At 51.3% G+C, this 24127-nt stretch overlaps 4 protein-coding genes across 4 annotated transcripts; 1 reads left to right on the top strand and 3 right to left on the bottom strand.

The window, feature by feature from the left end:
• Positions 1 to 4803: 4803 nt before the first annotated feature.
• Positions 4804 to 6132, bottom strand: J4E82_001934 (uncharacterized protein; the record flags this gene model as incomplete). The annotated part of the gene is made up of 3 exons (XM_051728239.1): positions 4804 to 5253; positions 5303 to 5662; positions 5713 to 6132. The coding sequence occupies 3 exons, from the start codon at positions 6130 to 6132 to the stop codon at positions 4804 to 4806; spliced, it is 1230 nt and encodes a 409-aa protein (XP_051592121.1).
• A 10961-nt stretch (positions 6133 to 17093) lies between these two features.
• Positions 17094 to 17972, bottom strand: J4E82_001933 (uncharacterized protein; the record flags this gene model as incomplete). Its single annotated transcript, XM_051728238.1, has 1 exon — positions 17094 to 17972. One exon carries the CDS (start codon positions 17970 to 17972, stop codon positions 17094 to 17096), a length of 879 nt encoding a protein of 292 aa, XP_051592120.1.
• A 154-nt stretch (positions 17973 to 18126) lies between these two features.
• On the top strand, positions 18127 to 19031 carry HIS7 (Histidine biosynthesis bifunctional protein hisB; the record flags this gene model as incomplete). Its single annotated transcript, XM_051728237.1, has 3 exons — positions 18127 to 18429; positions 18499 to 18685; positions 18745 to 19031. The coding sequence occupies 3 exons, from the start codon at positions 18127 to 18129 to the stop codon at positions 19029 to 19031; spliced, it is 777 nt and encodes a 258-aa protein (XP_051592119.1).
• A 503-nt stretch (positions 19032 to 19534) lies between these two features.
• On the bottom strand, positions 19535 to 23787 carry J4E82_001931 (uncharacterized protein; the record flags this gene model as incomplete). The annotated part of the gene is made up of 2 exons (XM_051728236.1): positions 19535 to 23623; positions 23698 to 23787. The coding sequence occupies 2 exons, from the start codon at positions 23785 to 23787 to the stop codon at positions 19535 to 19537; spliced, it is 4179 nt and encodes a 1392-aa protein (XP_051592118.1).
• Between the last annotated feature and the right edge of the window lie 340 nt (positions 23788 to 24127).

The raw sequence follows: 24127 nt of genomic DNA, 5'->3' as shown, positions 1-24127 counted from the left end.
CTCTACGGCTCATCTCATTCCTGTAATCCGTGTTTATGCCGTGTTATATGCGAAATGGTACAGCATCGAACGCTCGCATCGTGAAACTCTCGATGCACCATTGCCGCTGCAGTGTTGTTCGTAGCGGGGTGCTCAAATGCGAGATATTCGTGCAAGTACGCCCTCGAGTTTACTTCCGGTACTCGTTATATCCGACAGAGCTAGTGGCGAAGTGATATACTACGACTGTCTGTGGAGCTGCATATACGATCAGTGGTGTACTAGTCGACGCGACAACGGCCATGACTGTAAAGAAGGAGAATATTGAACTTCTGCAACATTGAACATGTTACATGAATTGCTTCTAAATACTGTCGTGAAAGTTTCGCGGAAGTATCGAAGAACGGAGAGTGGCTACTGACTCCGGACCAAGGAAACGAAGCTGCCCGTCCGATGTTAGCCACCGAGCATAGGAGTGTTAACTTTAACCGGGTGCCATCAAGACAATCTCCAGACATGGCCCTTGGGTTGATGATGATACACGAGCAGTCTCGGATAGTTTGGTAGTGAAGATAACCTGTAGAGCTTTTGCTCACCCCGCCTGCGATAACTCCATAAAATTCTTGAAGAAGGCATGGGTTGAATACATTTCTCGGCATTTTCGATATGACAGCTTAAACGACCCTAACATGACAGTTCTGAAGGTTGACATTGACACTTGGTGGATATTGCCTGACATCCCCTGATCTGCAAGTTCCTTGAAACGGGGCGTAGAGAGCTGGAGACTATAGTGTCACGCGCGTTGGACCAGCCAGCTATTCATCGTCATCAATATTGGACTCACAGCCACCTAAACCCCACGCTTCTAATACTTACGTTCTCGCCAAGGCCGAGCTCGCCTCTCACTTTTCCTATGCTGAGGTAATACAGCTCTGCTTCTAGTGCACCAAAGTCCCGTTTCGACTGGCTCCCTGCATCGGCTGCAGGTCTACCTCGAAGCAATATGTCGCCCCGGCTCCCGTTATTCTCCAGAAGCTCCCCATCCATATGCAGCAAGGTCTCTCGGGCAGCTGTTGTGAGCATATGCACACGTTTTCATATGCAGACAGGGCGCCCTGGCTCCCGATATTCCCATGTTTTACTCGTATCCGAACGGTCCATTAGGGGTTGATAGCAAGCGTTGTACGACTGCGCTTGTTTTTGCCACATGAAGTCGAGCTTGCAGGGAGGCTGAACTAGGTTTTACGGGAGGCGTATTCTATATGGTAGTATTAGAAATGAACAGGCTCGGGAGTGGTGATGGTGATGGCGGGAAAAGCAAGACATACGAGAACGTCGGCATGCCGAACAGTCGGAATCCACCATCGAACGTGAGGTGAGCGAATGGGCAACTACAATGCAGGGGGAGATGCATATAGACGGACATGCCCGAAACCATAATCTCTGATCGAAAGTATGGAGAGCCGAGGGCCAGGGTTGAAGCGCCCACGAGACTGTGTGACTTTGAAGATGGGAGATGGTTGCAGGATGCATTGACATCCATGGCCGAGCTATCCTCGTCTTGTCGTTCAGATGCCGCAGGTTTACGAGCTAGACCGGTGAGACCGAGCCACTGGATAGAGCAGGCGTACGAATGTATGACGGTCTCGAAGGGGAAGTGTTCCACCACGTTCGCGTGTGAACTTCTCATCTCGCCTAAGCACCAGAAATCTGACAGGATACAGGTGGAGGTCGCTTGCTTGTCAAAGTGAGACATGCATTAATGATGCGAGCAGTACATACCAACACATATGGAGGCGTGATGTCCGAATACATGCGCTATAGGCCCTGTGTCGCCTATTCGTGACGAATACAAGCCCGCTAGACGGCCGCCCCATATTGCTCCCTGTCTCCGCGCTTAAGGTTCGAGTGCTGTGACGAGTATGCAGGAAAAAGTTCCGCCACCATACAAGCCCTGCATTGTTCTGAAAATTCTCCGAAGAGCACCGCAGAACGATATTGCAGGCGGCACTTGCGATTCGATCCAGCATGGAAGGCTGCCCAATTTAGCGACGTAGTTAATGCCGTGTAACTTTGACGTATGTTTCAGACCAGAGGTTCGCAGCGCGTGAGTGGGGATACATAGTCATGTGTCTGGGAACGGGTACATACATTGCATATGCAATGTTCCGGCAGAGATCTCAGGGGAAAATGGGTGGATGAGATCTGAGCAGTGCTGGGATCGGGATGTATGATGATGAATGTGGTCAGCTCCACGGACGTTGTCATGACTGGGCAGACCTATAGTAGGAGACTTCTTCTCTTCCAAGGCAGTCTCTGCGTGCTGTGAGGAGTGTGCATCTACAGCCCTTCATTAGCCATTCACCTTGTCGTGATCACCAACTTGCAGCGTTCTGGACGCGAATATAGCGGAGTCTCTAACGCCCCCACCGAAGAGTTTTGCAAATCCTCATCAACACTGGAATTTGCATGACCCGCTTTCATTCGCGTTCGTGTTCTCTATCCCTCTCTTTCGCTTTTATTTACCCGTAGTACGCACGACTCAGATGCCTGGTCACCGAGACAGGCCAGCTCATCAGCAAGCCCTGGAGACATAAGGTTTTCCATATTCAGTCAGGCCTACATGAACTGACTCGAATTACCATGTTCAGGTACTCCAGGAACATCAAAAGAGGGTCCCGGCAAGACGGTAAGCCGCTTCCGGGAGATTTCAACCGAGCGGTCCAGGGGTTGTGAGCTGAGAACCGGCATTTTGACGAGAGGAACGGGAGTGCTCCTTACAGGGGCTATACGCGATTGTAGTTGGCTAAGACAGCATTGGGCGCTGCTGGCTACCTTTGCGGCTGTCTGCGAACGCGGGTCAACGTAAAAAAACAACCACAGTGTCGTAGCCAGAGAACGAAGACCGTGCGAATATGAGTGTTTTGTTCCACGTGTCTGGATGCGGACGTTGAGAACGTGGAGGCGAGAGCGTGAAGTTGGAGGTTGGGCGTGAGGGAGCGAGTCGTGCGCTAACAGTGACATGCTGACAAGCACGACCTTGCTCACCAGCGAGGCGTCGACCAACAGTTTGTCCTCCCCACGCTTTGCAGACAAATGCCCAAGTATCTTACCTTGTAAGTCGAGATGCATTGACATGAAACGCTTCCTTCAGCCCAATCGATTCCCTCACGCCATGTTTAATCCATCGTGAGTCGATGCCTCGGTTTCCACGGATGATAAGGCGTGGCACCCCACGGCGGATCCCAACTCCCACTCCCATCCACATCAGCATCGCGCCCCCTATCCATGTGACAGGCCTAAAGCGACTAATTTCTCCTATCGTGAAGCCTCACCAGGGAAAGCCCAAATGTCGAGCAAAGTTGGCGGATATACGTCATAACATTCCAGAATTCTGGACCTGCGTAGACAAATAGATCGACAGTTAGCAGAATGCAGATCCTACCCAATCAACGGAAATATCCCCACACCCGGGCTCAAGTGTCGAGTGTTCTATAGCCTGACAGCGCGTAGAAGTGAGGCTTTGGACATTCCTAGCATGGTTGCACCGTATTCAACGTCATATTGCAACGCAAGACGGCGATGTTACGTACCTCAATCGTTCGCGGAGATGGCGACGGCATCATTTGGCTGTTTGAAGGATGGCGAAGGCGCCTTGGACTCCGGGCATAAGAGCCCAAAGATGGTGCCATTGGCCGCTTAGCGACGCGTCTTACGTCCTCAGAACGCCCGCATGGTGGTAGTTGGGGAACCCGGTCTGCGATCTGGCGGCGGCGGAAGCGCGGGATGTGCATCTCTTTACCTGCCCAATACTGACCCGCGGAGAAGCTCTGCGCAAGATATGATTCGTTGACAGGATTGCTATCTTCAATGAGGATGCTGCGAGATGGGAAAATTGAGGGTGAGGCAAATGACTGGGTAAATGGGGCCAAAGGCAGAATCATGAATCTCACTGCTCAAGTGTTGGGCGGCATGCCTAATAGTAAGTGGTCCACTTTGCGGGCCTGCGGCTTCGTGCAAGCTTGTATAGGTGCTGCACGGCATATACTGTAGGTAGTTCCACAACCCACTTACTTGCGCCAGTGCGTAGTTTGTCGGCAATCGGCGGCAGTCAGCCGTAGTTCAGAAACGTCAGTTCCTATCTTGCACTACAGTCATGGACAACCCAGCTAGATCTGAAGATGTGCCTAGACATGTAGCTAATGCAATTACAACACTGTCACTTCAAACTACTGGCCTGTTGGGCGCAAGTCTAAGCGAGTGGGTGTTGCGAGCAGAAAGCTGCGGTGAATGAACTGCGCAGTCGCCTTGCATCTTGCATATTGCAGCGAACCAGTCGCGTACGCTCCAGATGTTGAGTACAGTTGAGCGGTGAGTCAGTTTGCACCACACTGCGTTCTGTTGATACTGTAGCGGCGCAAAGACAGAGGACAGTGACTGGATGGATAAATGTTCTTTGCTTCATAATGCTACTCTATTCGTACAGTGATGCGCACCGGGGCGTGGCGCTATGGTAGATCTTTCTGCAACTGGTTGACAAACAAGCGTACATGGGACAACAATACATGGGACACTAAACGCCAAACATAATGGGCGTGGACAAGAATGCGTGAGAAGACATTACTGATGCAGCGTAACTATGCCATAACGCCCGTGTGAACAAGATGATAGAAAACAATAAAGAGATTGTACCCTTCGCTGCGCTAGCTTGGGTACTTATCGCCCGTGCCCCGATGCCTACTCGATTCAAGCGCCGATATCCAAGAACTCCCACGGATTGAACCGAAGTCTTCTATAGTGTTGCTCATTTGCTTTGAGCAGTGCTCAGTACATCTTCCGTTCAGGAAAGACCATATCGTCGTAGCCATTGCCTTGAGGGTGGTGGTACCCGTTGTGCATTGGTGCATTGAAGTCGTATGCGCTGTCTGTTCGTTGTATTGTGATGGTGTCGGAAGACATCGATGAGCAGCGGCTCTCCCGGTCGCTGCTTTGCTGGTGGAAAGAGGTGGAGTAGCCTCGGGCCATGGGAGCCATTGACATAGAGGCGTAGGAAGAAGGGTATGAAGAAGGGTATGAAGAAGCGGATGATGACATGGCGGAGATGCGCCTGTCTTTGCCTCGACCTTTGATACCCTTGTTGGAGTTCTTGTATAGCGATGCGAAGTACTCCCAGAGTTCCTTGTCCTCTTGGGAGACATAGTCGCCTGGGTTGATAGTGGCAAACTTTGTGGTAAGGTACCTGAGAGTAGCGGCATGGAACTTGTTCTGGTGGGACTACAACTAGTTAGTGACAGAATGAGGAGTCTTCTTGGGCGAAACAAACTTTGAGGTTGCCTAGTTGAGTGAACTGCTTGCCACAGTCGTCTAGCTTGCAGCTGAAGGGCTTGATCTGTTGGTGAACAATCTTGTGTGCGCGAACGTTGCCACGTTGGGCGAATGTCTTGCCACAGATGTCGCAGCTGTATGGTCGCTCTCCGGTGTGACGCCTTTCATGTGTCTTGAGGTTACCGAGCTGCGAGAAGGACTGGCCACATCCAGGTGCTTTGCAAGGAAATGGCTTGTCACCAGTATGGGCGCGTATGTGGATCTCAAGGTGTGTCTTCTGGTAGAAGCTCTTGTTGCAGTTGGGCACAGTGCACTGATAACGCTTCCTAGGCTTCTGGGCATTCTTTGATGCGTCGTCCTGCGAAACATTAGAAGGTCGAATTTGAAGTCTCGGAGTGAATAACATACCTTCTGCTCATTCTCTGGAGGCGGGTTTGTCTGCTTCGCCTGGATGGCCCTCATAAGAGTGTCCACATCAGTAGCGAAGTTGGCACCGCTACCTTCTGTAGGCTCTGAAGTAGATCGCTTCAATTCGGTTCCATAGGACGGATCCGCATACATGTGGTTTGACTGCGCCGGTGATGTACCCTCGGACTTGACGTTTGGGTTGAACACATGTCGGACATCTGGCAGAGTGGGAAGCGCCTGAATATCATGTGATTGAGGGTATGACACGGGATGTGGCATGTTCGATGCGTAGTAGGAAGCTTGCTGCATGTTGTATGGGTTTACTGGTACCGATGTGGGAACGTCGTATGCATATGCTCCAGCTTGGTAGGGGACGGAGGTAGGGAGAGTGTTTGCTGAGTAGAGAGGCATGTTGTTCATGTCCATGTGGTTTGAAGTGGGTTGATATTCTCGAGAGACAGGAGCGTTCGAGACATTCCGCGAAGTGTCGTAGGGAGGCATGATGTTGTTGAGATGCATGTTAGGAATGTGCATTGAGGGTTCTCGTCGGTCTTGCCAGAGTCCAATGTTGTGAGATGCAACCACGGTAGCCATGGCAGATGGAGAAGCTGTTGCCACGGTATGGGCAGAAGGGTACAATGGTGGTATACCCTGCAGTTGGTAGGGCGAAGGTAGGAAGCAAGTATGGGCTGGGCCGTGTGCTGTCGGGAACAGGTCTATCAAGACTGCAATAAGAAGATGCGGTGGAGATAGAGGGTCAGATGACGTGGGAGTGTTGTAGATGTGCTCGATCGATCTGGCTGTGGTATGGGGGAGCGTTTGGGGCTTTACATATGAATGGGCCAACTCGATACACTACCACTGTGAGCATCCCGCAAGCAAGGATGGTGTTTGTAGTGGAGCAAGCCGAAGGGACTAGGGTTAGAAGCCAGAGCATGGTTGCAAGACGAACAGGGAATATCGCTCTCGCATGCAGCCAAGAAGTTACTGGGATGGAGGCTTTAGTGGAAGGCTAACCAGCAGAGAATGGTGGATGTACGGGGCACGACAGCCGACTAGGATGCAGTCTGAAGACGGAACCGGGGTACGGTCCCAGGTGTGAACGGACACATGGCTTCGCCGTCTCATGTGCAGTGTGGGGGTTCCATAGGACAAGACGCCCAAGCCACACCCCATTTGTCGATACGTTAATCACCGCCAAAATTCACCGTGCGGCCTACCCCAGGAGTCAATGTTGAGCCTCCCTGCATATCGGGTGTCGGCTGTCCGATTGCCTCACGGATAGCAGCAGTCGCAATGTCGAATTCGAGGCCGATCGTGAAACATACAGGGCTTGCGCGTCGTCAACAGAAACGTACAGTACATTCCACGAGCATTCGACCAAGTACGAATTCCTCGTGTGCTAGGCCAGCCGGCATCCCGGTGAGGATCCTCGCATACTGGCTTATCGTGGCTGGCAATTTCTTGGGTCCTCGGCGTAGTGTGAAGCGCGACTCCTGGTCTTCCGAACATACACACGTGGGTGCAGATATGCGCTATTGCATCCGATAATCGACGGCGGCGTGGCGGTCGACGCTTCTACCCGGGGCGTTGACGGGACCGTAGATGAAGCCCACACTCGCCAATCATTGGTGTTTCTGGACAAGCTCATTACCTCCACCTACGAATGGAACGCCTCAAACCCGAAGTACCTTAGGTAATAAGAGGCGGCGCCCGGACGCAGCATAGGTCAGATCTTGACGTGCCTTAGTCTGTATGGGAGTCCCAGCTTGTCATCGGGGAAGCAGACGGGTATGCCGCCCCACTTCGGCTTTGTTTCAAAGCTTATGAGTTCGAGCATCGCAGTGGTCGAAGCTGAAAACAATCGCAATTCAGATGCCAATGGTACTGTCGACTTGTACAGTTGTTTTTGGAGATCGACGTGCTGGAATAGCATCACGGTTCTCACAGGGTCTCTGCCCGCACATGAAGGAGTGAAGAGCACCAAATCACGTGGCTTTGGCAGATGGCGCTAGCACAACTTCGGGCATTAGCCCCAAATATTTGCTCACGCGATTACGGCAATCTTGCAATGAGAAATTCATCCCACTTCAGCGGTTATGTGGAACCTTTCCGATCTATTGGGGCACTTCACCATGTATCCTCTCAGCTAAAAGGTACCATCAAAGTTCTTGCCTTTGGTATCCATGACCCCGCCCGCCTCTGTATTTGCTATTGGCGCCCCTGCGTTAAGGGCGATCAAATTTATTGTTACCCGCCACATGCTGTGGCCCAACAGTGAGTTCAGACTCTCGTGGCGTCACAGTCGGCGATGTCTCTAGGCCGACGCTATGTACGGCGCGTGCTTCCCTATGTATCCACAGTCTCTATTGCGCCATTAGACCTGCCACCAACGGCCCTTAGTACTACTAATCCATATACCCCAATTCAAAACGCCATCTTTGGAAATTAACTTCGAACGACGCGCTCGGATCTTTAAGCAGCTTAGGTTTCCCGTATCGACCAGACTAAAGTCTCTCATCCTTGACAGCCCGATTGACGACCGTTTTCTCGACATGTATTTGAAATACAGAGTCAATGCTGAAAGGAGCTCAAACAGCTGCAGGGGCTTCAGATCGTGCTATTGATCTACATGCCAAACAGCGGCGTAGGCGACTACGGGATTGCAACATACCGAGATGGCATGGCAGTACACCCGTCTCTCCGCCCCTCAGTGGGAAGCACTGTCCAAGATTCAATTACATGCCCTTGGGGTATCCCTACCAAGAGAGCAGAGCTGAATGCTGGACGGATGTGACCAATCTACACCTCCCGAGGACCGATGCTTCCTCCTTCCACTTCTAGTCCTTGGTGACCGGGACCAGATAGGTTGAGACTTGCATGTGAGTAATCTGTGTGGCAGGTTTCCGTGCCAGGGTGTATCGATCGCGTCGTAGTATTTCACCGGATCATCCGTGCGGACCCTTAAGGTATCTCGTGCAGAGGGCGATTGCTTCAACCTCCCACACTGGGACACAAAGATCCGAAGTGCAGGGTTTCGTTGAGCCGCGTGGCTCGGGGACAACTCTTCGACCTAAGGTCGATGCGGTTGATGCTGGTAAGTGAGGTTTGGAGGGGTTGCAATACTAAGAAATTCTTCTTCCGAAATCGTGGACCTGCAGTAGTCTCAAACGAGTGCTGGACACCATCATGCGGCATCAAATCTCGCACTTCAACCTCCAAAAAATGATGGACCACCATGGAATGCTCGTGTACAACGGAGCTCATATCGCAGCAGTGTGGACTTGTCTTAGTCTCTGTCCTTCATCGAGCGGTCTTTGTGCAAGATTGTTGTAGTGCCAAGATATCGGATATCGTCCAAAATCACTTGGCCACTTCACTCATTTCTCTCTGTTGTACGAAACCCGAGCTGCCAGAAACCCCCATCGCTCATATTTCCCGTTTGCGTCCGGTTCATTGATACTTTCTTGACAGGCGTTGGCTGTGCGGACGGCAACAGCGGCGGCGGCGCACGGAACCAGCGGCAGCAGGCCGCGGTCCTTGTTCGGTGGTACTGGACTGCGATCGCCACCTAGTGGTCTGTCTGTGTTAGTGTCCGCTTCACAAGATATCGACTCTCGAGTGAAGCGAATGGTTCGTGAACCTTATGCTAGCCAAATGACGCATGCATGTGCGTGATGCTAACCGAGCAAAGATCCTAGGCCCGCGGGTCAAAGACGCACAGTTCGTCCTGTCAGACCCACCTTGGTTAGGCGGACAGGTCAGCCGCAGATGCCAGTGACCAAACGGATAGGCCCGATCGCTTCCCCGGGGCCGCTGATGTGTTTCATCCCATGTTCCCTGCCTTCACCATCAGATCGCGTTCGATACCATCGTACAGCCACGGCTGCTCATGTAATCCCCTGAATACTTCCAAATCGCTTGGTGCTCGCGTATCTACACCGCATTGTATACGAGTGTGGAAGACATCACCCTATTCACGCTCCAGGGCTCACCGTCGATCACTTCTTGGGTCTTGAGTGGTCAGCAACAAGGTGCTGTACGGTGTAGTTAGCTCCTGGGCTACCTCTAGCAACCTTGACGGTTATCCGGCGGGCAAGCATCGCTACCAGCGCTTCGCTTCCAAGTTGTCCTGCAGTCTTCTCATCTCGGTATCTACCGTGAAGAGGAGAGATGCTTTGCAGTCTGGCGGTTACCGATATCGACATATGGTTTCAATGGATAAGGTGCAATGTGGTTGCGCTACAACAGTATTATGTTCCGGAATATACCATGGGGTATCGCAACAAGCTGATCTAGCGCGACTAACGCTCCAAACCCCAATCGCAATTCAACACCTCTACCGCGAAGCTGTGAGATCCTCCGCGGAAGGAAAGACAACGAAGCAACTGAGCTTGACCGCCAGACGTCTCAGAACTGTTGACTTGGAGCTACCGCATTTTGAAACCTTGGAATGTAGGCTCAACACCATCATTCATGTCCAGCAGACACACTCACATCGGAGTGCAGCAGTATGCTTGAACAACACTCACCGCAAGTACGAAGGCATATCCAACAGGGGAGCAAGACATAGGATGCTCGTCCAACAGCGGCTAATAACGATGGCAAGGCGAATGCTGAGCTCGGTAGTAGCAGCCAACAGTACCGATGCAATGCAGCCGTCAAAGCTAACCACGGAAGAGGTACATAAGCCGGCCCTGACATGCACCGACTACGGTTGAATCCTGTAGAGAATTAGCAGTGAATTCCCAGCCTCTGTGCCTCTCAACATGTTACATCACACTGTGATACCTGGAACACCCTGGCAGCAAAGCTTCATTGTGCGCAACTGCCCCAGCCATCTTCCTGCTCACGGCACGTACGCCTCCCACGCAGATCTCCTTTTTATTGCCACCTTGATCGCCTTCTAGAAAACATCGATGTGGATGATCAAACACGCTACACCTCAGTGGCGTAACGTACAGATCTCTCATCGCTCGCCTCTTGATACAGATGAGATCGCAAGCGATACACCGTACTTCGACTCCAAGACCACTCTCTTCTTGAAATCTCGAAATGGCGGTAAATCGGTCTAGAAGAGTCTGGTACACTACCGGCTTACGTGCATGCCAAAGTGGTAGCGTGGAGATGCTTGACTTTTGATGTATACAGTAAGTCACGCGTCGATCACTACGTACAACATGCATATCACTACACAGTGTCATCATGTTTCCGAGAAAATCTTGATCACTCGCTGCGACTTAGGCGCCATGATTCCAGAAGTTCGAAAATCTCCAGCCACGATATGGTGTTCTGTAATGGTGTGTAGCTTGAGTCAGTTTCCCTGCCAGTTCGTATCGGAGTCTTCATCGGATCTGATGCACCTTCATCGCCCCTGCGCCCGGGAATGAGAATCTGCATTTAGAACCATGTACTGCTGCATGGCCGACTACACGCTAGTCGACTTGGCGTGAAGGACGGGTGCTGAGTGTATATCCGGAAAGCGATGATGACAGAATGAAGATTGCGCAAACAGGGGAGGTGCATGAACTTCCAGGATCAGCTGACTGAAACTAACTCGTTCGAACGCAGCGTGCATGATCTGAGAACGCGATTCCGATGTACCTGAGCGTTCCGCTACAGCGGGTCGATAGAGTGGCGTCAGACAGATAGCAAGAAATCGAGTCGTGAGTGTGAACATGCAATGCGATACTTGAGGTGTGCTGCCGTCCTAGCTGGATAGCTCGCAATCATGTTGCATTATACCAGTTGCAAGGACGAATCTGAAGCGTCAGGGACCAAGCGATCCTTTGGTCGATAATCGGCATGTGGAGGCCAGTTGAGGACCTTGGCATAACCTATTTACCGGGTGTCAATATGACGAGTTTGAAGTGACAGTTTGACACCGGTAGTAGCCGTGATTGTGCTAAAGACTTCCTGATCCATCTCTTTGCAACATCTATCCTCGACCCAAGACCGATCACATCTCCCCAGCTATAACGATTGTTAGTAAAGGACATTTTCGGTCGCGCCGCTGGTATCAGAGTGGTCGGCGAGGTATTTTGATGCGCCCCACCGATCAGAACGCAACGCTCCGTGCCCTTGAGATCTAGGGAACGGCAGCCTGTAGCCGCCGTAGGATTGTATGCACAACGCTCAAAACGGAACTGTACTAAGCCTAGCGTACCTCTCGTTGCTATATGCACAATTGTATCTGCCAACTCAAAGTTCAAGATGGCGGGGTGATGGACCGCAGAGAGGTACTATTAACCTCCTTGACCCAGACCAGATACTGCCATTGTTGTTGCAGATAGGCGAGCTGTTGTGTCTTTGCGCCTGTGGTCTGTGAGAGTTGTGATAGGGTGGGGCTCAATTGTGCGACGCCACCAGGGACGCTGTGTGCATTACGCGAAGCCACTGGCTGCCGGAACACATACCCACCAATGGCACCTGCGTTCGTAGTGGTGGGCGTGTCTGGAGACTTACTCCAGGACGCTCGCCCTCGTCAAGGCGGGCTCCCGAGCGGCATCTCAACGAGATACGTCGGCAGCATTCCGGCCCTTCCCAGCTACCCAGTCCGCCCCGCCAGCCGCTTCCCCAACTCCAACCAGGAATATTTCCACCCACACAGATTTGAAAAGAAATATCAGATCTTGCGTTTCCCTTGACGATGGATCCATCGCAAGCATTCGGCCCTTCTCGATATTCCTCCAGATCTTCATCGGTGAGCGTGCCCGCTTCCGCTTCCGCATTTCGTCAATCTTGCATGACAGCCGTGCCTCTAGATCTCGGTAGCTCGTAATGTACCGACCAACCGAGTTTCAGGCCAACATATCTATCAACTGTGCAAGCTGACGCTTCTGGCGGTGGAAATCAGTCGACACATACTGTGGCCTAACACGTGGGGTTGCCGGCGAGGCCGTCATGTACGCGCAGCATGTCAGGGCGACGTCGAATCCGCGACCGGTCAGATTCCGCATCAGTCAATAGGGAATGCGCATCGTGTAACGGACCACCTCCATCAAAAAATGTGAGTGAAGAGAGGTACGGAATTTCCACATGATATAAACCTGTGCATTGGCGAAGCATACGACTTGAGTCTCACAACGCTGTGTGAGGACCATATTGCAACCGTTCGCCACCCTTGAGGGGTTTCGGGGGCACGCCTCACTGACGCGTTTGCACCCTTCCCTCCCAAGAATAGACCTTCTCTGCATCGCCAAACTGCAAAAGAATGGGATGGATCGCTCTGCTGAGATCCCCCTTTTCAAACCCATGCTGATCGCCACTGCCCCATTCTGCCACCGATCGAGCGTTTCCCAACATTATGGAGCTGGAGTGAGGCTGAACATCCTATCAAGGATACATCGCCACCAACATCACATTCTTGCGCGGCTTCTGATGAAAATCCTCACTGCGACTCAATGGCCCTTGATGTCAATCTTGTCAGCATATACGGTTGCAGCCAAGCGCAGGCCTTCGGAGGCTAATCGGTATTCTGTCTTTACTGCATTCTTCCCTGCTATAGCAACTCGGATTTTGGCACGACGCTCAGCAGACAAGCCGGTGGCATTGTGTTTCCGGAGAACGTTCGTATATGATCATCCAACGGCAGCTTACTGCATGCTAGCATTATTTCGGAACATCGTTGTCGTATTCAAACGTAACGGTCGCTGCTCGCAGTAGAATCCTTCTGCACGTTGACTGAAAGAAGTAGTGCTTGCGTCGTACCCTGCAAGTGGAGATATCTGATGTTACAGATCTGACAACGTCAAATTTGCAATTGACGAGGCTGAGACTTCTAACTGGAAGCCTCGGTCATGTATGCAGAACACTATTCCTTCATTTAGGCCCATAAGGTAGGACTAGGCCTCGTCCACATGAAGCCACGTTTCATGAGAAAGGATGGATTATTTGACTAGCTTATCTCGTCGTCTTCCCACTCAGTGCTTCATTTCTCATTGGTCGACCACTCAATTCCACATACTCATATGAGTCTAATTGCGTGCAAGGCAGTCCATCAGCCTCTGCGCGGCTCCTTAAACCCGCAGCTACCGAGTCTTCAACCGCCGGATCGAGTGCTATCACACAATCTTGTCACATACGTACTTCAGAGGCACTAGGGATGTGCTTGGACCGTGAAGGAGACTCTGTTGGGAAAGTAGGCCGCGCGTAGCAATGTCGAATTTTAATGAGCGCTCGAGACACGTTATACTCACCCAAATGCTTTCGGCGTGTAAGGATCAGGACGTGCTCTTTCCTATGACGCGGAGGACAGTATTGCAGTGAGCGTCATTCGGCCTTGTAGTGTCATATCCTAGGCGGTCGGACCTCAGGCACATCGTAGCCTTTTCAGTCTTAGAGTCCGCCTTTCGTTATTCGATCAATCTTAGAAGGCCACAATGACTGAGCAATGTATCTACGCTCGCCATATGTACGACGTAACGGCTCAGCTTCACATCCAGCTCGCCCATCCTGGAGAGCCGGATACTTCACAACTTTTTGGTTACAGTAAAGCTACAGTGGGAGGCTTTGTGACAAGCGTGATGGTAGAATTTGCACCCAAGGTGCGCTCTTCATGCACAACGAAGATAGGATCATGTAGGGTACGGTGCTTAGCAGTGACTATGTTAGCTTCAGATTAGATGCATTGTACGCAGCACGCAAGACATACGGACTTGCTCGGTATACGCTCACAGACCATAAAACGGAGTTTGGTTGATGACTTCAACAACCGGAAGCTAATCATCAGCTTCAGCCTCGTTCTGAGAGAAGGGTTGACGGACCACTAGACTTGTAACGGTAATAACTGCGATACATATTTCTCAAATACTTCGCCAGGATTGCATGCGGGAGAGCGTGATTCTTCGAAATGACGTATGATAGGAAATAGTCATCAGATACAACTGCAACATGTTCTACAGCAACCGAAATATGAACGGACAAGTTTTCATCTTGCCCTCCATGTTATGGCTGTGGATTAACTGCGCTCCTTCTCTTGATTACTCAATCCATCAGCTGTTTCCGATACACATACCTGCGTAAGCAGCTATTCTCTCATCCTTTGATAGGCGTCAGGATATTCGGCCCCAAAGCCCGAGAGTTGGATAGATTCAATCTCCAGAGTTACCTGGTAACCTAATACTTCGCGCCCGTAGACTACTCACTCATCCCCTCAGCCCAATACTCCCCACTCCACAGACCGTTTAAGCGCTTATACTTGGGTAGCTCCAGCTCGGAAGTCGACATGCGACAAAACATCGGACCCACCCTCCGCTACCAATAGCATCGTACTTGAGCCATTCAGCTGGACAACTTGGCTCATACAAGCGCGATAGCAAGCGTGATGATAACTGATTGGACCCGCAGAACCATCAGCACAACATGACGTCTAGATACAATTTGCGGCTATCATTAGCTCTAGAGACCATTCAAACACTACCGGAGTACTATCTGAAATAGGGCTGACCGGTACCCAAGAACCCAAATTTTGGTTGCCGGTACGCTAAGATCGTAGGCAAATTAGGCAAGTTAGGCGGAGTTTCTATAGGGCAAACGCCTTGTGATACTCGATCGACCAAAGTGTTGACACACGCTGCACACGCTGTCACGACACGTCGTGTTATTCGGTAACAGCGGTTACAGCGGGGCGCGTGATTTAATCCTGTGGTCGTGCTAATAGGACTACGGTTATAATGGATAAGAGTAAGATCTACTGAGCAACTTGTCGCTTTACTCGAGTAACGCGCGGCTATATTCAGTAGTCAGGAGAGTCAACCGTCCGGATTTCTATACCCGTAACTCCTGGTAAATTTATGTATACGGAAGTTCTCGGATGAATGTAGACAACCGAAGGATTTCTGCGATAGGTACAACGTATCAACATGTTGCATCAAGGTGCCTTGCGAGTGCATGATGTCTATATTTTAAATGCGTGTCACATTTTGTTGGCTCCCAGCTTATTCCTGGTATCACTGTGAACATCTCCTCTGCCTACAGAGAGAACATCTCCTGTACTACGTACCAAAATACATCTACCAACATATTCTGACATACCTTGAGCTTGACTCTGCATACTTGAACACAACGAACATATCCATCAATAGTGTGAAAAACTGCTTGTCACTATACCGAGCACTGTGACAGCCTCTTCATCCAGCGTAACGTTATATCTTGCTAAAACTACCTTTCCCTCTGCGTCAGAAAAATCTCTAACCAGCCAACCGTTATAGAGACGGTACATAGACTTTATGTTATTAAACTCCTCAATTACAGACTGGATATCATCGGCCTCGAATTCATTCAATTTAAGTTCGACACCGTCTTGAATCAAATTCTTGAGTCACAATACGAAAAGGAGATTGCTGGCGAAATCATCGTGTGACCCAATACAGTAGCGAAAGTTGGAGACTGTCTTCGTATCGAGTCGACGTCTTCGAATCTTGATGCACTCCTTGGAGAATACCACGATGGCTGTGTGTTTCTTGAAACCACGTAAGAACACTTGGATAGTACCATGGCTTGGGTCCTCAAGACATGGCTTGAGGAGAATTCAGGCCAGAAGATCTCCATCACTGCTAATACCGTCCCATTATTGTATGAACCCGTCAGATTCTTACTTCTCAAACATCGTGCGAACACTGTGCTTCTGACAGACGAAACTGTAAAAGCTTCTCGAATCGATGATGAACCGAGAGATCTCACCAGGTAGCGTATCCAGCTTGAGCACGAGGCAAGGTGCTGCCTCTTCACAAATCAAACGGCAAATGGCCAGGAACCACACTGGCAGCATTTTGACAACAAGTACCATGTATGATCATGGTATCGCTTTCTCCTCGAATTTGCACTTGAAGGTCGGGTCCTTGAGCCGGTGGTGACAAGCAGAGATGTCAATCTGCTCATGTACTGTGTATCGTAGCTCTACAGGAAGGTCTAGGAGCCGGAAAGCCTTGTCTGACATCGATGAACAAAATAGCTTGGGTGAGGGTATTGAGATTGCTATATAGCAGGGTTTGGAGTGACAGTAATTGAGGCTTGCTTGGTGCGGTCGGCCAGATGTAGGAGGCCGATTGTAGTGAGTTTGTTCCACAAAGGGAATGGGAATTTGATATTGGACAATGACTGAAAGGTAAAATGGCAAATGCTCAATTACCGCGGGAGACGCTTTGATGTTAGTCGCTGCTTGTCGGGGCTCCTTCTGGTCACAAGGAGCACTTGTCCCATATGCGACCGTTGAGAGTCTTCCTAAGAAGCGAGAGCAGGTTCTTTCGAGTGCCTTGGGGTAATTGATGAACAAGCTTCGTGACACGTCGTGCATGACAGCAAGTCCATGAACACGGGCGCGTCGGGACATCTCGACTCGAGTCGCATAACTCATATTGGGTATCTTAACATCTTCATTCTCATCTCTTCCCCTTCTTGCCCTTTCCCTTTCCCTTGGAACCCCCACCGCCTGTGATACTCTGCACATCCTTCTTACTCAGACTCAGTGTACCGCCCCTGAACTTTCCTATACTGGGTCCTCCAACACCCCTCTCCCTCTTCTTCTCGGGTGCCTTCTTAGTGACTCTGTTTTCCCTCTCTAGAACGATACCAGCCTCCCTGGCCTCTCTCCGCCTCTTCTCTTCCGTCGTTCGTGCCTTGTCTATCATGTGCTTCCGCTGTGCCATTGGCATTTTCTTCTGCGTAAAGATTGAGCCCTTGGCGCCGAGGGCTTGAAGGTGCAGGTCTTGCGATTTATGGCGTGCGACGCCCGTGGTGGTGAGCGTGGGTGTCGAGGTACCGGAGGAGGACGCGGAGAGAAGGTGTGATTCACGAAGGAGTTTTTGGAGTGCCATGTCGTTTTTCAGATTTGTGGTTTCGTTGGAGTCAGGATCTTCTTGCTTCTTCTTGTTGTTTGTCACATTTTTGGAGGACGCGGAAGCTGAGGTAGGCGGTTTCGACGACATGAAGGCTTTCATCTCTGCCCGTTCAGTCTCATCAAGTTCCCGGCGTGGGTCTTGGTACTCGACGACTTGGACGCCATTTTCGCTGTCGCTTATGCCTGACCAGTCTGATTCTTCCTCGTCTGGTTCTTCTTGTACGGGTGGTTCCTCGATCTTGGGTTTCTTGGGCTCTACGGGTAGAGGCTTGAACTTTGCTTCGAATGCGCGCCGGAATATCGCCTGGAGGTCTTCGGCGCCGGAGTCATCGCCAGAAGCGGAAGAGGGAGAAGGAGATTGCGACGGTTGCTCGAGTTCTGCGCGCGTTACGCGCTTCCGTTTTCCGAGTGCGGGCGCCATGGTTGCGTCGTGGTGTTGAGCGCGCAAGATGGGCGATCCAAAAGTTCGACATGGGAAATTCTTAGCGTCAATTGTTCGCTCGGACCCCCGTCCTTCACTCAACCCCTCCCCCGCAGCATCCTTCTACACGCATCACAATCCCGTAGACTACACAATGACGCGTTTTCGTCCCTGTATAGACCTGCACGCCGGAAGCGTCAAGCAGATCGTCGGTGGCACGCTCAACACCACAACCCCCGACGTCCTGAAGACAAACTGGACCTCGGAACATCCATCCGCCTTCTACGCTGACCTGTACAAACAACATGGCTTGACAGGCGCACACGTTATAATGCTCGGTCCTGGAAACGACCAAGCAGCTCAGGACGCATTGGAAGCATGGAAGGGTGGCATGCAAGTCGGTGGAGGAATCACAGAGAAGAATGCAGCCGAGTGGATCGAGAGAGGTGCGGATAAGGTGAGCTTTACACAATCAAACGACATTGGCGACTATGAACAAGAAACTGGACTAATCGAAGCGCAGTAGGTGATCATAACGTCGTACCTCTTTCCCTCGTCTACCTTTTCCATGGACCGCCTGCAAGCCGTCCTCCAAGCCATTGGCAACGATAAAACCAAACTCGTCATTGATCTTTCGTGCCGAAGGAAAGACGACAAATGGTTCGTTGCGACGAACAAGTGGCAGACTATCACCGAATTTGAGCTGAACCAGGGTACATACACCCAATGTCTATCTTAATGCCCAACAAATGTGGCTAACATACATGCATAGAATCCATATCCCTCCTTGAACCGCACTGCTGCGAATTCCTCATCCACGCCGCCGATGTCGAAGGTCTACAACGCGGTATCGATCACGAACTCGTCACTAAGCTAGCAGAGTGGTGCAGCATACCCGTCACATATGCCGGTGGAGGTCGTTCACTCGAAGACCTAGAGTTGGTGAAGAAATTGAGCAAGGGCAAGGTTGACCTGACCATCGGTAGCGCCTTGGATATCTTTGGCGGGTCAGGCGTCAAGTTCCAAGATTGCGTCAAGTGGAATGCGGAGCAAGCATGAATGACAAGACTATGTCATGTATCGCACAACACATCGAACAAATCAGAACAAGTGCAAACTATTGCATTTCTTCCTTCTCTTCGAACATCAAATTGCCTTTTTTTTATCAAAGGCGAGCTAAAGCTAAGCTCGCTCTAGCTACAGTAGCCATGCATGCATCAAACTCCCACTGAAGAAGAAAACCCCTTAACCCCAGAATCGTGTTACTCAATCAAGCATCCTAGAACCATGGGAAGCTCGCTGCAAAATGTGATGTGAGCGAGGAAAGACGTGTAGTGCGCGCGCAATAAAATGCCTGGAATTAAACCTCTCCAATCTTCCTCCAGGTCTTACAAGTTGTACAGGAGGACAAAAACTACATGTAAAGAAGGTGTAAGGTGGTTGAGTGTTATGCCGATCAAACCATATCGTCGATCACGCGTCGTGTTTGAAGACGTACGTTCTCATCTGTCGCTGTTAGTGAATACCCAATGAATAATCTTCAATGCGGCAACTTACCTTCTTCAGACACCAGCCCGTGGTGTGCCAACCGCACTCGTCATGGTGCTCATACCACCACCAGTGACACTACCACCATCGTCGTAATCTTGCCACTCTGGAAACTCTGCCGTCGCTTCCCGAAGCTTGTCGAGTGCAGTCTGCTCTATCAGGTTGGCATCTTGGAAGAGCAGTGACGTATCCTCATTGTATGTGCGGCAGTTGTTACACAGCAAGCCTAGATCTTGACGGAACTGCTTCACAGACTGGTACTCCTTCTTGTTGATCTTCTTCTCAATCTGCTTCATGCAGATGGGATTCTTGATCAGCTGGTAGTAATCTGGGTAATCCCACTTGTCTGGAAGCTCAATAAATGGGTCGATGATACCGCGATTGGGGATGTTGGGATCTTGCGACTCTTCCTCCAGGTCGTTGAGAGCTTCGTAGACAACATTAACAACCTTCTGAAGCGACGCTCTCTGGTCAGGGTGTAGCATGTCCTTGGCTGGAGCGGGCCGGCCACGCTTGCGAGGTGCAAGGTCAGCATCGAGAGAGGCTTCGTCGGCTTTGCGCTTCTCAGCCTTGGGTTTGCGGCCTCGCTTCTTCGGCATAGGTTCCTCTGAGCTGGCGCGTGATGGAACTGGCGAATCCTCTTCACCTGCCCTTCCAGTCTTATTCCTACCTCGCTTGGCGACCTTAGCTTCTTTGCGGGCGATAGCAGCTTCAATAGTATCTTCATCGTTGTCGACAGCCTCCAACCACTGCTCCTCGGTAAGACCATCATCATACTTGACGCGGGTACGCTCTCGAGCACCACGACCAGCAGGTGTGTCATCCTTCTCATCGACGATGGGAGCCTCCTCGTTCAGGTAAATGTCTGGCAACTCACTCTCGCCGATCAAGCGACCAAGCGGTTTGCCGGGACCATATGGATCTTCCGCCAAGCGCTTTCTGTCCATCTCTTGGAAAGTTGCCAACTCGTGATCGTGTCGCATCATAATCTGGTTCAGATCATCATCATCCATCTCTTCCTGTTCAAGGCTTTCTGCGGCTTCAGCAGACTCCAACATGATTCGCAACATGGCGTCTCGCTCGTCGTCCTTGGACTTGTTGTCGAATTTACCAGCTTGAATAACCTTGCCATCCATGTCCAGCTTGTAGTTGGCTCGCTCAAGAATCTTCTCCTCAACAGAGTTGGAGGTAATAAGACGCAGAATGCGGACCTCGTTCTTCTGACCGATACGATGGGCACGATCCTGGGCTTGCAAATCCTGGTGAGGATTCCAATCAGAATCGTAGATGATAACGGTATCGGCAGTTTGAAGGTTCAGTCCAAGACCACCGGCACGCGTGGATAGCAGGAAGCAGAAGTACGGTGAGTCGGGAGCGTTAAACAGCCTCAGCAGATCAGATCGATCATCTGCTTTAGTCGCTCCGTCCAGACGCAGGTACATCATACCTCGCAACCGCAAGTAGTCCTCCATGATGTTCATAATCTGTGTCATCTGGAAGAACATGAGGACACGATGACCTGTGGCTTGGAACTTGGGCAGAATTCGGTCAAGCAGTTCAAACTTGCCGGCTGCACGCCACAGAAGATCGTTTGTACCCTTGGTTGGGTTCATGACGTCTTCAACCTCTTCGAATACGAATGGATGATTGCACAGCTTACGCAACTGCATCAGCATATTGCTCAATCCGCGCATACCAGTCTTTCCGCCCTTGCCGTCGCTGACCATGAGTCGGTTGTGTGTGACAAGTTGCTTGTACAGCTTCGCTTGGAGCGTCGAGAAGTTGCACTTGATCACACGCTCGGTCTTGTCGGGAAGATCCTTCTCGACATCACGCTTGAGACGACGGAGCAAGAAAGGCCTGAGAACCTTATGAAGACGACGAATGACGAGCAACTGCTCTTCTTCAGTAAGCTCCATCTTGTCTTGACCTCCAGTATTCGCAAAAGGAGTGTTGAACCACTCGTCGAAGGAAGTAGCCGACTTGAAGATGGTAGGAAGGACGAAGTTCAGCATAGCCCACAATTCCGTAAGGTTATTCTGCAGCGGGGTACCAGTAAGAATGAGACGATAACGCGTCGTGTAGTACTGTGTGATGGTCATGCTGAGCTTTGAACCGGCGTTCTTCATACGGTGACCCTCATCAACAATCATGTGTACCCACTTGATCTTGCTGAGAACTGGCCTGTCCTTGATGATAAACTCGTAGGTTGTGAGCAAAACCTGAAATTGGCCCCAACGAATCTGCTGCTGATATTGTTTACGTGAGTTTGGAGGACCCTTGTAAACAATCTTGGTGACACTGGGTGCCCACTTCTCAAACTCGTTCGTCCAGTTGGTAAGCGTACTAAGCGGCACAATAACCAAGTAAGGTCCTGGTTGTCGCTTCTTCTCGATGAGATAGGTAATCAAACTGATGGTCTGAATAGTCTTTCCGAGACCCATTTCGTCTGCAAGGATACCGTTCAGATTGTTGTTGTACAGGGATATCATCCACTGCAGACCCTTCAGCTGGTACTCCTTCAAGGTACCTCCAACCAAGTTGGTAGCCTGTTGTGTAACCTCTTCCTTGACACGATGAGCAATCTCGTAGTAGTCGGTCTTCTTCTTGCCTGGGCGGTCTTCATCGCCAGATTCGGCATCGCTCTCCTCTTCCGGCTCCTCCGGCTCGTATGAGTTGTTTGCAGACCGTTGCTGTGCCTTGACGGAGTCGGCGAGTTGCTTCAAGAAACCATCGGTCTGCTTGAGCAAGTGCGAAATACGAGTATCCTTGGCTTGGCCCAAAAGCTTGAGGTAGGTCTCTTCGTCGTTGGACTTGAGAGCCTGCAGACGCTGCTTGGCGGTGCGCTCGATACGCTTTTGCTCTTCCTTCTCGATGTTCTGGTGTGTTGTGATCATGGTACGGCCGAGCTTCTGCAGACGCATGCGCTGAGCGGCGCCAGCTTCCTGCAACTCTGTGCGGTGCTTGCGGATAGCATCGATAAACTCGTGATGCTTCTTCTTCTCCTTGGTCTCGCGTGCATCGCGTTGCTGCTTCTCTAGCTTCTCGGTAAGACGGGCTTCGCGCATCGATTGCTTCTTAAGGCGTCGGTATACTGTTCGGTTCGCTGTCATGGCAAGGTTGTCAGCATGGATCATTTGCTGGGCAATCTCTCTCCGCAGCTTGCGCTGCTTCTCCAGTAGGTTGAGCTTCTTCTGCTCGATGACCAGAGCCAATTTGACCTTTCCATCGTCTTCAGGCGTATCGGTCTTGCTGGTATCCCAGGAACCGATGTTCGCGTGAACCTTCTCCAACTCGGCCTTTCTCGCCGTGAGTCGGTTGTAAAGTAGGATTTCGCGCTCCTTGCGCATTTCCGCCATGCTCTCCTGAACCGCATCAATGTCCACACCCTGGGGCATGATAGTCGCGAGGTATGGTCGGTTTTTGCGCTGAGTGTGAGAGATGTAGTTTACATCGCGGAAAGCTTCGCTACTCCAGGGATCGATGAACGTGTCTGGAAGGCGAGGTAGAGTTCGAGTTTCCTGTACTGCGCCGCCAGTTGCGCCCGGGGTGCTGCCTGCGCGGGTGGCATTATCGAGCATCTGGGAAGCCGCAGCTACAGCCTCGGCGGCATTCTGGGGCTTTTTGGCTTGATGATGACCGAAGATCTGCTGTTGCATGTTGGTTGGCAATGGCAGACCCTTGGAGAGATGTTTGAAAGCTCCAATTTGAGCACGTAGCATAAGCAGCTGGTCCTTGGACAGCGCCATCGAACCACTGGTGGCCGATGTGGGAGTCTGTCCATCGGAAGGAGGAGCTTGCCCACCAGCAGTCGCAATTTGCATGGTAGATGAAGGACCACTAGAAGCAGGCGCAGGCGTAGCGACCTTGCCATCACTAGCAGCAGCAGGCTTGGTGCCGTTGGACATAGCCATGCTGGCGCCATTTTGCTGAGCAGCTTGAGGATCCATCTGACCCTGCTGGCGCTGCAGCTGCTGTTGCCGTAGCATCTTCTGCTGTTGCTGGAACTGGTTCTGCTTCTGCACCATGGTGAGAAGATTGCGCGCCTTGATGAACTCGGGGTTGGTCTCGGGTACGCCTTGCTGCTTCATCGCGGTGTAGCGCTGAGGGCATTGTTAGCGATGTTTCGATGCGTAGATAATGTCTAGTAGCGCAAAAAGCGTAGAGAGGTACGTACCTGGAAGACATGTTGGATCTGCTCTCGCGTGATGTTGGCGGCGAGCGGTGCCTGCCCAGGCATTTCTGAGTTGGGTTGAACCGACGCCATGGTGATGGTGGTTCAGTGTGTTGGTTGGGGTGTGCAGTAAACAGCCAAGATACGGGATATCCACGCTCGAACGCGGTCGCCGTACGGGGTCGGGGTCGGCGAAGATCGCGCAATTAAGAAGGGAAAGACAGTCGCGGGAGGGTTGGTGGCGCGTGCAGCGGTTCTATGACATTATCGTGGGGCGTGGTGGTGGTGGAGGCCCTTTGGTCGATGAAGCCGATGAAAGACCTTCGGGGGTCCGCCGTTGACAGAGTCGCGTTGTGTGATGAGGCTGAAGGGGGAGCGCGCAATTTCGGTGTGGGGGGTGGCAAAGGCGCAGACGCGCTCTAAAAGCGTCGGA

Source organism: Alternaria postmessia (assembly GCF_024291825.1).
Source record: "Alternaria postmessia strain BMP 2775 chromosome Unknown scaffold_7, whole genome shotgun sequence".
Lineage (NCBI taxonomy): Eukaryota > Fungi > Ascomycota > Dothideomycetes > Pleosporales > Pleosporaceae > Alternaria > Alternaria postmessia.
The sequence above is the reverse complement of the archived record's forward strand: the minus strand, read 5'-3'. Positions and strand labels throughout refer to the sequence as shown.